At 45.1% G+C, this 13,398-nt stretch overlaps 1 protein-coding gene across 2 annotated transcripts in view; it reads left to right on the top strand.

Annotated features, from left to right (window-relative positions):
- Positions 1-13,398, top strand: part of itga9 (integrin, alpha 9) — a 499,978-nt gene that overhangs the window by 320,405 nt on the left and 166,175 nt on the right. For both annotated transcript variants that reach the window (XM_070889429.1, XM_070889419.1), the window contains exon 18: positions 5,414-5,564. In XM_070889429.1, coding sequence (XP_070745530.1) covers positions 5,414-5,564 — 151 coding nt within the window. The remainder of the gene's footprint in view (positions 1-5,413; positions 5,565-13,398) is intronic.

Here is a 13,398-nt window from a genome sequence, read left to right as displayed (position 1 = left end):
CATAGCAGCCATAGTTCTTGAGGAGGGCTCCGCCGAGACCGACGCATGCTGTTGGAGTAAATCCATTGTAATACCGGAGTAGAAAGAATGTTGCAGGATCATGATGTAAATTGGACCTGCTGCATGCACCTGCAGACTAGCACAAGCCTCTGATCAGTGGGCGATGACCAATGGGTTTGTATAACCTGTGTGAGACCAAGTTATGCTGAACACAATGGGAGCTCTGTAAAACTTGGAATGTCACTGCTGATGCCTGCGGTGCGTAAATGTCTGCTCGTGCACAGTGACGCTTAGAGTTTGGGAGGAACACAAATATACGGGCAGTAGACACCAGCTAGGGCAGTAACCAGTGTGTGTTCTCCCAGCCGCAGGTTAGGTATAAGAAGGACTTGAGCAACTTTCTCTTAAATTGAAGGTGAGGTAAATTCCTCCTCTTCCTAAATGCAGTGAAGAAAATTATAAAACAGGATTTCCTAAAACAAGGTTTCCAAAATAGTTATCGACATGAGGAATTCCACCGCTAAGATTTTTTTGAGAAATTATTAGGCTGGAAAATGTTCAATTGAACAATTGTACATGAAGTCCAATTTTCACTTCAAACCATTTCTTTATACTGAGCCTCTCATTTGAAACTGGATGTATATGTTTGTTTGTTTACGGCATATATAAAAGCTGTAACCTTCCTCTTCCTTCTAATGTCATAACTTCATGTGACACAATTCATGCATTGTAATCCCATGGTCATCTGTAGAGTGTGTTCGTCTAGAGACCTATCCCTCTGTTCGTATTGGCTCATCATTACATTATATGGTCTAAAGTGAAAGATTTCCTTTTGAGGTATTTGTGAAGGAGTATTTGTTGCATTTCCATTTGCGTATAATGCCTCCTACCCCATTAGTAACATGGCAGTAGGGGATATGTAATTGTTTATCATGACGATGAAGAATACTTCCCTGTTAGGTTTTGTTTTGAACTGAAATTCATCACTTGAGAGGTTAATACGATGCAGCACTTCCAGAAAAAAAATCAGGACAAACAGAATGTTTGAGAGACTGGGACACCACAGTTTGGATATGTGTTTGGATATTCCATTTGGACAGTACTTGGCACTTCAACCAGCTGGAGGAAATGCTGTTTAATTTTCTGTGGTTAAATCACATCTCGTGTCACAAAGCAATTTATAAAATGCTGACCCCCCCGCCCCCCCCACCAACTGTTCAGCTATTAAATTCTTCAGTCTTCATACTTTCCAGTTAGCTGTTCTGCCATTTTCCTTCAATAAAAGACATTGGGGGATAAATTCGGTAGCACCCCATTTGGGACGTTATCTTTTAAAAGTAGGAAACATTAGCGGCAGGCGTTAATCTTTTTCTACTTTAAAAAAATTTGGGGGTGGCGCTCCACAAAGGAAGTAGAGCGCTAAATCAAGCAATCCACTTCCTTCCTGGAGTGCAAGAGGCAGTAGGTGGGGTGGTAAGTTGAGCAGTGCTGCACACTGGGCTGTGCTGCAGGTTCTGCATAATCAAAGCTTAGCTTGTCCCCAACAACAGCCATGATCCGGCCCGATTAACCCCGTGCACTGAAGCAGAGTGCCGGGCTGGTCGATCGTGGGAAAAGAAGAGCGGTAACAAACCTGAAAGAGAGCAGGTACATTTTTTTGACCTACCTCGGCCACCTGGCCTTTAATCATCGCCCCCAAAAGTGCCCGGCCTCCCGATGGATGCTCCTGCAACTGCCCGTGTTTTCACCCGGCAATGTTGCAAGGGGTGGATCCCAAGTTCGGGTCCAAGGCGATGCGCACGGCGATGACGTCACGATCCCTGGGCGAAGGAGATCGGGGTGCAACGCCATACCCCTGCCGTAAACCTCCTGCCGAATATAGTGGGAGTCGATCTTCTCGTTGCGCCCGGTCGGTAAATCGTTAGCGCCCTGTTATCGCCCTCCCGAGGCGATAACAGGAGGTGCTAAGGAGGCCAATTTCTAGGCCATTCCGTCTCAGGGTTTGCATTAACACTAATTATTTGTGTTTTCTTTTTGTTGCCATTGTGGTTTTGATTTCAACATGAAATGTTTTCTTTGAATACCAATGTTTTTGCAGTGACATAACAAACCTCTATTTCATAGCAAGCATGGTTCAAATATTCTTTATAACCCAACAGAAAAACTGGCTGATTTATGTTGGCTTGTATTTTTTATTCAACTTTTTTGTAATTTTAGGCAATCTTCTGTCTATATGCTAAATGGTGACTTCTCATGCCACTTTTCACCAAATGTATACTGCTGCCACCCCATACCCTACTTTCTTTTAGAGCTGGGGATCGAGGGGAATTGGGGAAGGAGGACAGTGGCTGGGACTGCAGGCTGCTCCAAGGCCACTGTGGGTACAGATCTGTGGTTGGGTAATAGCACTTGCTTGTATGGGCAGGACTAATCCTGGTGTTTTTATCCTCCTGTACTGTGAGGGGCTCCATTTGAAGCTTTAGAATTACTGAAACTTGTCTACTGAGAGAAAGAAAGCAGGCTTTACATTTATATAGCGCCTTTCACGACCACTGGGTGTTTCAAGGCGCTTTACAGCCAATGAAGTACTTTTGCAGTGTTGTCACTGTTGTAATGTGGGAATTAATGAGAGAGATCAAGTTCAAGTCTAAGATTTGAATTCTCCTGTTGTTAATTGGAATCCTGTTCACTATGGACTGTCCAAGATACCAGGCCTCCCACATTCACCATTTTGTACTTGTGTATATTTATGATCACAATGATTAATTCAGTTTTGATATAATGACTCTGGCTGTAGTGAAGTATAAACAATTAAATCAGTGTGATACCATTTCCTGACTCTTGGGTGACATCCATTTTCCCATTTCCTGTTTCTCTTGCCACTTTGCTTGTTCTGAACACCAACCATTTTGTTCCTTTTGTAAAAGCTTCAGGATAAAGAAAGCTAACTGAAGCTGTTCTGGTAGTTTGCTGTGTCCGGTACTTCTCACCACTTTGGCCACATATATGTCACATTCATATGATATTTATGTTATCTTGAGTCTCATAGTAAAACTTTCCAACCTAACTTATTACAAATAATGTGGAGAATTATATTTATTCTGGAGTACATGTGTATTTATGAGGTGGTTATCTGAATTCAAATGACATCAGAAAGCATAAGAGTAAACCTTGTTCAGTTTAGGACCATCTTGAACATTAGACGACAGCTTTTAAATCCCTTCATGAAAGCATTTCCACTTTATGTGGGGCTCACACTGTGTTTAGTCAGCCTTGAAGCTGGTAGCCTGTTGGCATGGGCACAATTGACTATGCTCAGTGTCCAAAATATGTTCGTACACGATTAACAAAAATAGCGGTCATTTTACGAGTAAGTGCTCTTGGTGCACTCCTGACAGTAGAGCAGATCGAACAATCGGTCAGTTCACCCAATTTGCACTCCTCCCAATTTTTTGTTCATTAGATCCCTATTCCTACCACCACACTATCTGACTTCCCTCTTCAGTGGGGAGTGTGGGTAATGAAAGAGGTCTGCATGGCAGTCACTGGATAATGGGAGGGCCACAAATTGGGTGTGTGCCTGTGATTGTGCAGCAAGTTTCTGGACTAGGAATGGTAACTAATTAAACTGATCCCATGATGCATATTCAGAAATAATCTGCAGTACATTCTATGATCCATGTATACTATATATTGGAAAGATTTGGATAGAGCTGTATCTGTATTGGTATATTAGATATAAATTAGATATTGGTTTTAAATATTGTATAATCACATCTGCAGGTTAGGACATAAAAATCTTTCTGAGGGTATGACTTTATATCCTGTCAGTAGTATCCATTCAAATGAATGGAAAACTCTACTCTGATCTCCAGGAAATAACCTATTTCACATTTAATGGGCTATGAGCCTTTCCCTGACCATGATAAGTACTTTCTCTGGAAGCGGCCAGCTTCTGGCCTTGTACTTTACTATAAAATAAATTTTAAAAATGAGATTTAGAAAGCTAGCTGTAATTCACAATTAGAGGCACTGGCTGTGTTGGGCATTAGTCATAGATGGAAACAGTATAAAACTGCTCGGAAAACCTTCACCACATGGATCAGAATCACCGTCTCGAGGGCAATACGGGATGTGCAATAAATGCTGGCCTTGCCAGCAATGCCCACATCGCAGGAACGAACAAAAAAAACTTTAGCAAAGGCTCAGATGTTGCTAACTGGATATTGCTGAACGTTCAGCTTTCGCTACTCAAACTTAAATTATGGAGGTACTTGGGGCCCAAGTTTCCACATGATTTGCGCCTGATTTTTAGGAGCAACTGGTGGAGAACGGACTATCTTAGAAATCGCAATTCTCCACATTTTTTTTTCTGCAGTTCTAGTCAGGTAGAACAGTTCTACTTTGGAACAGAATTTTTTCTTCAAAAAGGGGCGTGTCCGGCCACTGACGCCTGATTTGAAAGTTTCCACAGTGAAAACATACTCCAAACTAAGTTAGAATGGAGCAAGTGAAGATTTTTGTAGAACTGAATAAACCTGTTCTACACAGTAAAAAATCAGGCGCAGATTACAAATTAGGCATCCAGAACGAGGTGGGAGGGGGGGGAAGGAAAGTCATTAAATTCTACAATAAATCCTTATTTATATTTCTACAAATATTATACAAATAAATCCAACCTGAATAAACATTTATAAGCAAAGAAAAGATTAAATAAACCATCTTCCTACCTGTGTGAAAGTGCTTCAGGCATGGAGAATGCTGCAGTCAGCCTGAGGTGCCCGTTCTTTCCCGGGCAGGGGGGGGGGGAGAGGAGGCGCCCGTTCTTCCCACGGGGGGGTGGGGGGGAGAGGAGGCGCCCGTTTTTTCCTGCGGGGGGTGGGAGGAGGCGCCCGTTCTTCCCGCGGGGAGGGGGGGAGGCGGGAAGGAGACAGTGAGAAGGCTGCAAGTGCTGATGTGCTGATGGCAATGTGCTTTTATTAAAAAAATGTTCAAAAATTAAACAGCTACAAAGAACTCCAAAAATGGCCGAGTGCCAATGTTTTTTTCACACTGAGCATGCGCGAACGCTCCAATGCGCACGCGCAGCGTTGCCGGCAGGAAAAAAACTAATTTAAATAGTACCCTCCCCCTCCCACTTACAAAATCGGCGCGAGTGTAGGCTCCGCCCCCCTGGGCGCCACGCCAGGCAGACAAGGAGCTGCATAACGCTCCAGAATCGCGCGGTTTTTTTTAGGCGCCGTTTTAGGCGCGAAAAACGGGCGCCCAGCTCGGAGGGACGCCTGTTTTTTATCGTGTGGAAACTTGGGCCCTTGATGTTTACTCTTTACCCCAACTACAGCAGGGCTACATGATGATCCTGAACAGTACAAAATGCTCATTTATTTCTATTTTCTGTTTATTTTCTTTCCAGCATTGATGAGCACAAGGCTTTCCTAGCATTGGGGGCAGTGAAGAACATCTCTGTGAATGTGACTATTCGAAATGCAGGAGATGATGCATACGACACCAACGTTTATTTTAACTTCTCTCAGGAGCTCTTCTTCATCAAAATGTGGCAGAAGGTTTGTAAACAGTAGATGCATCTTGAACTCATAAGGCTGGAAATCTTTGATCTGTCTTTTTGGAACTGAAACCCAGACTGTGCCTGACTTGTGAGTCTTTAAAACCCTGGCTGCTTTAGCAGGTTTTTGAAGCCGAGCTATTCATGGCAGAGTGTAATGGTATCTCCTGTGGCTCCAAGTTTATTTTGGTTGTAAAATACAAAGTCTGTCAAAGAAAGGATTCATAATAGCGGTTTGGTGATTCGTTTTCCTTGGTGTCTTCCTCTATTTCATCAAGTAGGAAGGGAAATTGCATCTGGCTGTTGAGTTTCAGCCTTATCTAATAAGGAAGCCTGTATCTCTGACTGGAATACAGTGATAAAATAAAAATGATTCCATTGAATTAGCAGTGATCTCACTGACTTGAACTATATAGTTCAGTCGTGCAGCTGTGTCAAATGTTTTGTCAGATCCCCTGATGTTGATGCCCTGATCCCATGTTCTTTTTGAATTTTTCAACTTCTAATCCCTGGCTTTGCTTTGTAGCAAGTTAATTTAGGACACATTTCCTCTAGTTCTGTAGTTATAGTTTTGGTTAAATGACCTGCTCACATCAATTATTATCCATGTCTCTCATTTAAAATAAAACCAAATGACAATCCCTCTAATAAAAGCAAGTTCAGGTCCCTGAGCCTCTTTTCATAAATTAGAGCCTTAATGATTGGAATAATCCAGGTTGTCGTTTATTGATCTTCCTCCATTGCATCGTTGCCACTTTGAGGAGCATGTACCCACAGTATTCTCTTTTGTTAGCGAGTTATGCAGGGTTACTTGCTAGTTGTTTTTGGTAACAGGAAAGACTGGAGTGTCTCAGGTCCTTCATCCATGAAGGGTGGCTTCTGAGAGTTGATCTTATAGACGCGTATCAATTGTAAGTGGTATGGAAAAGGTAAATCCCCAAAATTACTCTGAAATAAATTGCGAGTGTAGAACACGAGGACACAGTTATAGGGCTCAATTTTCCCCAGTTATCTGCACCGTTTTTTTGATGTAAATTAAAATATCCAAGTTTCCCCAAAGTTTGTGCGCCAGCGTAACTCAGTTAGTTACGATTTTTTTTAGGTTAGGATTTTTTAGGATTCATGGGGGCATAACCTGATGTCTGCGCCAGTTTTCATATTTATACAAGTTTGGTCAGGTTATATTTTTCCTAGGTCGGCGTATGTGACCACTTCCAAAAAGATTTCTGGGCATTTCAGAAAAAACAGCGGACATTAAAAAACCACGCAGAAAGACGGCATTGTTTTTATGCAAAGTTTTGGAGGGAGTCAAGAAGACATTAACTATGCATCATGAAGCTTAATTTTTCTCAAACTTACAATGGAGGAGATGGAAGTTTAATGCAATTCTTTAATTTTTGATTTGTTTCAAAGTGCCACACCACCACCGAATGTCTCCTCACTGGGCTCAAGGGCCGGAGCATCAGCCGGCAGAATCGCTCCCTCGCCTGCACACAGGGGCTCGGGGCTCAGCTTCAAAGGAAGCCTGGGATGGGTTGGGGCGGGTGGAAGCCGAACTGAAGGGATGAGAAGCCTTGCATTATGCAGCAGCTTCAAAAGAAGCCCGAGGGGGATAGGGTGTTTGCCTGCACCTGAGTGATGCAGACTGTGTGAGAAGGCTGTGTTTCCGCAAAGAAGGTGTAACCGAGACCTGTGAGTTATTAAAAGCAGCCCTGCAACCTAGAAGCATCCCGGAGGACTGCTTTGTCAGTTGAAGTGAAGGTTATAACTGCAATTGCATCTGGATCATTCCAGCCCACAACTGGGGATGTGTGTGCCATTTCTCAACGTGCAACACATATCTGCATTCGGCAGGTGACTGCTGCATTATATGTCCGGAGGAATGATGTCATAAAGTTCCCCATGACTCCCCAGGCAATGCGTGAAAGGGCTGTGGGCTTCTCCAGGATTGCTGGCTTCCCCAAGGTACAGGGCTGCATTGATTGTACCCACATCACCTTGTGAGCACCTTTGAAGGATTCCAAGATGTACAGGAGCAGAAAAGGCTTCCACTGCATGAATGTGCAGCTCGTGTGTGACGACATGCATTGCATCATGTCAGTTGATGCGAGATACCCTGAAAGCACAAATGATGCATTCATCCTACGTGAGAGCGCTATATCTGCCATGTTTCAGCAGCAACCAAAAGGTCAGAGCTGGCTGCTGGAAGACAAAGGGTGTGGTCTCGCCACTTGGCTCATGACGCCCCTAAAGTTTTCAGTTAAGATCACTTACAAGCTTTAAGATCACTTACAAATTTTTAAACTTGTAAATTTACATAACTTACAAAAAACTTTTCATTTGAGAACTGTTACAACAATAATAACGACAATACAGCAGCAAAGAAAGGCTGCACCCATCTCTCCTCCACCTTATTCTAAGACTGCCCGCTGCGCTTGGTCTTGTTGACTCCACCCCTGCCCACAGACGGTGGCGCAGCGTTTCTCGGATTGGTACCAAGTTTATTCTTTCGAGCATCTCGGGTAATGCGTACTTCCTAATGGGGTGTGTGGGAAGGCAGTAAAGTGGAGGGCCCAGCTTGGGCCTCTTCAGAGGCTGGTCTGGGGATTGGAGTGGGAGTGGCAGTTGATTCTGTCAATGGCCGCAGGGTCTGGGCGTGTTCCCTTATTGCAGTAACTAACTCTGACATTCCCTCCCTCGTGCCCTGACAGTGTCTCAACTACCTGCAACATTCCCTCCCTCATGTTCGCTGACAGTGTTTCCATTTCTCGTGAGAGTGTTATTACTTCTCCCGACAGTCCAGATACCTCATCACCCACCCCACTGATGGTGTCCAGGAGTGATCGCATAAGGTCAATGTTCTCCGCACTCATTGCCTTCATCTGAACCACATCTGTTAGATCCTGCACCGCATAAGAGCGCTTTCGAGCTCTCCTTCCCCTCCTCACCTTGGATGTGGCTCGTTGCATCCCATTGGAACCCATAGCCTCGGATGGTGGGGCCCTGGGTGTTCCTCGGTGCACCCCACTTGAATCCCCAGCCTCGGACTGTGGAAAACCATGGAATGTCCCAACACTCATACCACTCAGGAAAGGGCCTGGCACCTCAATGGGCGGCATCTGCACCTCCTCCAGAGTGAGTACAACAGTGGGGGCTTCATCCTCCCCCTCCCTATCACCCCTTTTGGTCTGGAAGATGGGATTGGAAGACGTTTTCATCTTCAGACTCGTCCTCATCTGAATCTTCTTCTGCATCAGCTTCAGCCTCGTCAGGGTTGGCCTCAAGTTCTGCAAAATATAACAGAACAGCCAAATGGTTAGCAACAGAGGAAGGGGCAGGGTGGCATGAGTAGGCTCACACAGTGCAGGCAGTAGGCTCATTTGAAGGACCACGATGAATGATAGCACATTGCATCAGCCAAAGCGTAGCTGACAAAGACATCCCCATGAACTGAAGCAGTATTTAACATTTATCAAAGCCAGACTGTGGAATTTGCAGGACTTACCCTCTCCCTTGAGGCCCAGCTTATACAGTGGTGGTTGCTTTTCTCCAGGCAGGACCCATCAAAGCAGCAACCCTGTCTTCCAAGGGTGTCAGTGGGTGCTGATTTGCCAGGCCTCCTCCTGTTCGAGTTCTTTCCCTTTTGTTATGTGCCACCTTCCTCTGCAAAGATGAAAATATAACTTTTTAGAGAGGGTGTCTTTCTGCTGGGTGGGACATAAACAGTTGGTCACATTTACAATTGCAATTCCAGTGAATAAATGAAAATATTACTTACACTAACTACTTGAACAAGATCCTGCCATTTCTTTTTGCACTGGCCTCCAGACCTCTGGGTGGACACAGTAATCTTCTGCAACTTGGTTCCAGCGTTTCTTTATTTCTTTTGGTGAAACTTTTATGTGACCTCTGCTGGTGTCCAGCTCATGCCATCTGTCCTCAATTACAGTAACTAGTACCTCCACTTCATCCTGAGAGAAATTCTTGGTCCTTGAGCCGCTTTGCATATTATATTGCAGCTCTGATTTTTCTACTGAGAATTAAAGTTCTCACACACAACTAGCTCTTTAAAATGGCCGAATGCAGACCGGGAGGTGTACTGGGCATGCATGCCCATGGTAATCATGTCAAAAACGTCATTTTCTTTTTCGTGCATGCACAGAAGGGGGGGGGGGGGGCATTGTTTTTTCGGAGCAGACATTAGTCTCCACACCCCGAAACTAAAGGACAGGCTGCGCTGTGCTAATTTCAAAAAATATAATGGGGAAACTTGCTAGTTATTTTTTTGGAGTAACTCTTGCAATACACCAAAAAACGGCATTGGGGAAAATTGAGCCATAATCTAGTAAATGGTAAATTTATCAGAATGTGTTTCTTCACATTAAGGGGGCTCGCAGGTAGAGTAGTAGAAGTTAAAATTTTGGAATCATTTAAGAACCAATTGGATGCTGCAGTGACGGGTTTTTGGGTCATTCTGGATGGATCAGCTGAGAAGGGCTGAAGGGCATTCCTCAACTGTAATTAGATGGCTTCTCAGGAGCTATGAATATCTTATTTTGCCATGGCTCCCTTGAAACAGCCATGAACAAGAGCAGAAATCAATATAAAAAAGCACATACAGCCACCAGAATTGTGGTACTGGACATCATCAGATTGATAAAACAAAGGTTCAGATGCCTGGATAGAATGCTGCTCGCCAAGGTCTCAAAGATCATAGAAGCCTCTTGTCGATTGCACAACACCACCACCCAAAGCGACAAGGATACTTGCCCATGATTTTGGGAAGGTCTCTACTTCCCGACACCCACACCTTCTATGACATCTGGTTCTAGAATTTGGAAGGAGGACTCCTTGTGCTCGCCAATTTACGCAAGTTCGGAGGACCCTGTACGGTCTGCTGTTCCTGCCTCCTGTTAAGTGCAACCTTTTTCTGTAGGCAGGTGCAAAACATACATACATTGGAATTTGGAAGAGCAGAAACAGTGACACCCAAGTGACAGCCTGCATGCCACCTTGCTGTGAGTTCATAAACACGCAGCATGCTTTTGTTGGCAGCACGCTTAGTGATCCTAATTTTATAAGATTTGTGTGTGACATTAGAAGTATATTTCTGAGCCAGCAACAAATTCTGCCATGCAGCAATACTGGCATTGATGGGCACATGTCGAAGAGCTCAAGGTTCCCTCAGTGCTTTGTATGATGCGTCAGTAAAGCTACAGCAATGTGAGACTGAACTTTTGTTAGCATTCAGCAGAAGACCATACATGAAAAGTGGGCAAAGTGTGGCTACTTTACCTTGGCAATCTTTCTGAGTCCCGGAGATTTATTTTTCAGTCAGCTGCCGCTCAGTAGGTAGCACTCTCACCTCTGAGTCAGAAGTTTGTAGGTTCAAGTCCTACTCCAGGGACTTGAACACAAAAATTTAGGCTGACACTCCAGTGCAGTGCTGAGAGAGCACTAAGCAGTTGGAGGTGATGTCTTTCAGATGAGATATTAAACTGAGGTCCCGTCTGCTCTCTCAAGTGGACCTAAAAATCCCATGGCACTATTTCAAAGAAAAACAGGGCAGTTACCCCCGGTGTCTTGGCCAATATTTATCCCTCAATCAACATCACAAAAAAAGAGACTGTCTGGTCATTATCACATTGCTGTTTGTGGGAGCTTGCTTGTGTGCAAATTGGCTGCCGCGTTTCCTACATTGCAACAGTGACTACATTCCAAAAGTACTTCATTGGCTGTAAAGTGCTTTAAGACGTCCGGTGGTCGTGAAAGATGCTATAGAAATCTAAGTCTTTCTTTTCTTTTAATTCCCATAACCAATGAACATGGGAGATAGCATGGCAGCCAAACTGGATGTGGCTGAGCGAGTCAATGCAATCTTTTTTTTTATTCGTTCATGGGATACGGGCGTCACTGGCAAGGCCAGCATTTATTGTCCATACCTAATTGCCCTTGAGAAGGTGGTGGTGAGCCATCTTCTTGAACCACTACAGTCTGTATTTTTTTAAATTTCAAAATATACTTTATTCATATAAAAATTTGCATAATACATTCGAAAGCAGTTCAGTACATTTGGATGCGGACAGCAATTCCATACAATACATTTGGGTGCTGACCACAGTTCCGTTCAATACATTACTTTATATTTCAAGGTACAATTCATACAATCCAGGATACATTGTGGTACGTTCATCAAGTTACATTACATGTGTCACCATACGGTACACAGTGAGGGTTGCAGTTACATTTCTTTCCAACACGCATTACACAACAGAACTTGCATTATACATGGCACTACATAGGTGTTTGCAGATCATGGTGCTCTATATATACAAAAGGTTTACCATTGCTACTGATTCCAGCCCCTGGGTTTACCGTTGCGGAAGGGGTTTAAACTGTGGCTCTTCCCCACCGTGCCTTTGCGGTGACTGCACCAATTTTTAGTGCGTCCCTCAGCACTTACTCCTGGATCTTGGATTGCGCCAGTCTGCAACACGCAGACGTGGACATCTCCTTGCTCTGGAAAATCAGCAAGTTTCGGCAAGACCAAAGTGCGTCTTTCACCGAGTTGATGGCCCTCCAGCAGCAGGTGATGTCTGTCTCGGTGTGTGTCCCTGGGAACGGCCCATAGAGCACGGAGTCCTGTGTTACGGAGCTGCTCGGGATGAACCTCGACAGCAACCACTGCATCTCTTTCCAAACCTGTCTTGCAAAGGCGCAATCCTGAAGGAGGTGGGTGACAGTCTCGTCCACCCCGCAGCCGACTCGGGGGCACCGTGCCGTGTTGCTGGGACGTCGGCTGTGCATGAACGCTTTTTGTGAAAAACTTTTCCACGAAGGACAGGTGGACAGGCATGGTCCAGCTGGTGGGGGCATTTCGTGGCAGCGTGGCCAGGCCCATCCTTTGCAACACCGGGGACAGGTAGAACCTCAGCACGTAGTGACACTTGGTGTTTGCGTACGGGGGCACAGCTTGATGCAGCCACACACAAAGGTGGCCATCAGGATGAGGGCCACGCTCGGAACATCCTTTCCTCCACTGTCCAGAAATTTGTACATTGTGTCTCTGCGGACACGTTCCATTTTGGACCTCCAGACAAAGTGGAAGACGGCCTGGGTAACTGCCGTGGCACAGGAGCGTGAGATGGGCTAGACCTGTGCCACATACAACAACACCGAGAGCACCTCACTCCTGATGACCAGGTTCTTTCCTGCCACGGAAAGGAAGCGCAGCTTCCACCATCCCAGTTTTTGCTTCACTTTGGCGATACGCTCTTCCCAGTTTTTGGCGCACGCCCCGTCCGCTCCGAACCATATTCCCAACACCTTCAGGTAATCTGGCTTAACAGTGAAGGGAATAAAGGCCCAGTTGCCAAAGAACATGGCCTCGCTTTTGCTGCGATTGACCTTCGCTCCCGAGGCCAGTTCAAACTGGTCGCAGATTGTGAGCAATCTGCGAACTGACTGCGGATCCGAGCAAAAGATGGCGACGTCGTCCATGTATAAGGGAGGTCTTGACTCGAGCGGCTCCGCTGCCTGGGATCGTCACCCCTCTAATGCCCGCATCCTTCCTGATGGACCAGGAAAAGGGCTCGATACAACACACAAACAAGACAGAGGAGAGAGGACAGCCTTGCCTGACTCCAGATCTGATCGGAAAGCTTTCAGTTTCCCACCCGTTAATTAGAACTGCGCGACTGATGTCTGTGTAGAGCAGTTGGATCCAATTGCGGATATCCTCCCCAAACCCCATTTTGGAGAGCACGTCCATCAGGTATGTGTGCGGTATCCTGTCAAAGGCCTTCTCCTGGTCTAAGCTGATTAAGCAGGTGTCC

This window comes from Pristiophorus japonicus, chromosome 1, assembly GCF_044704955.1.
Source record: "Pristiophorus japonicus isolate sPriJap1 chromosome 1, sPriJap1.hap1, whole genome shotgun sequence".
Lineage (NCBI taxonomy): Eukaryota > Metazoa > Chordata > Chondrichthyes > Pristiophoridae > Pristiophorus > Pristiophorus japonicus.
The sequence above is the reverse complement of the archived record's forward strand: the minus strand, read 5'-3'. Positions and strand labels throughout refer to the sequence as shown.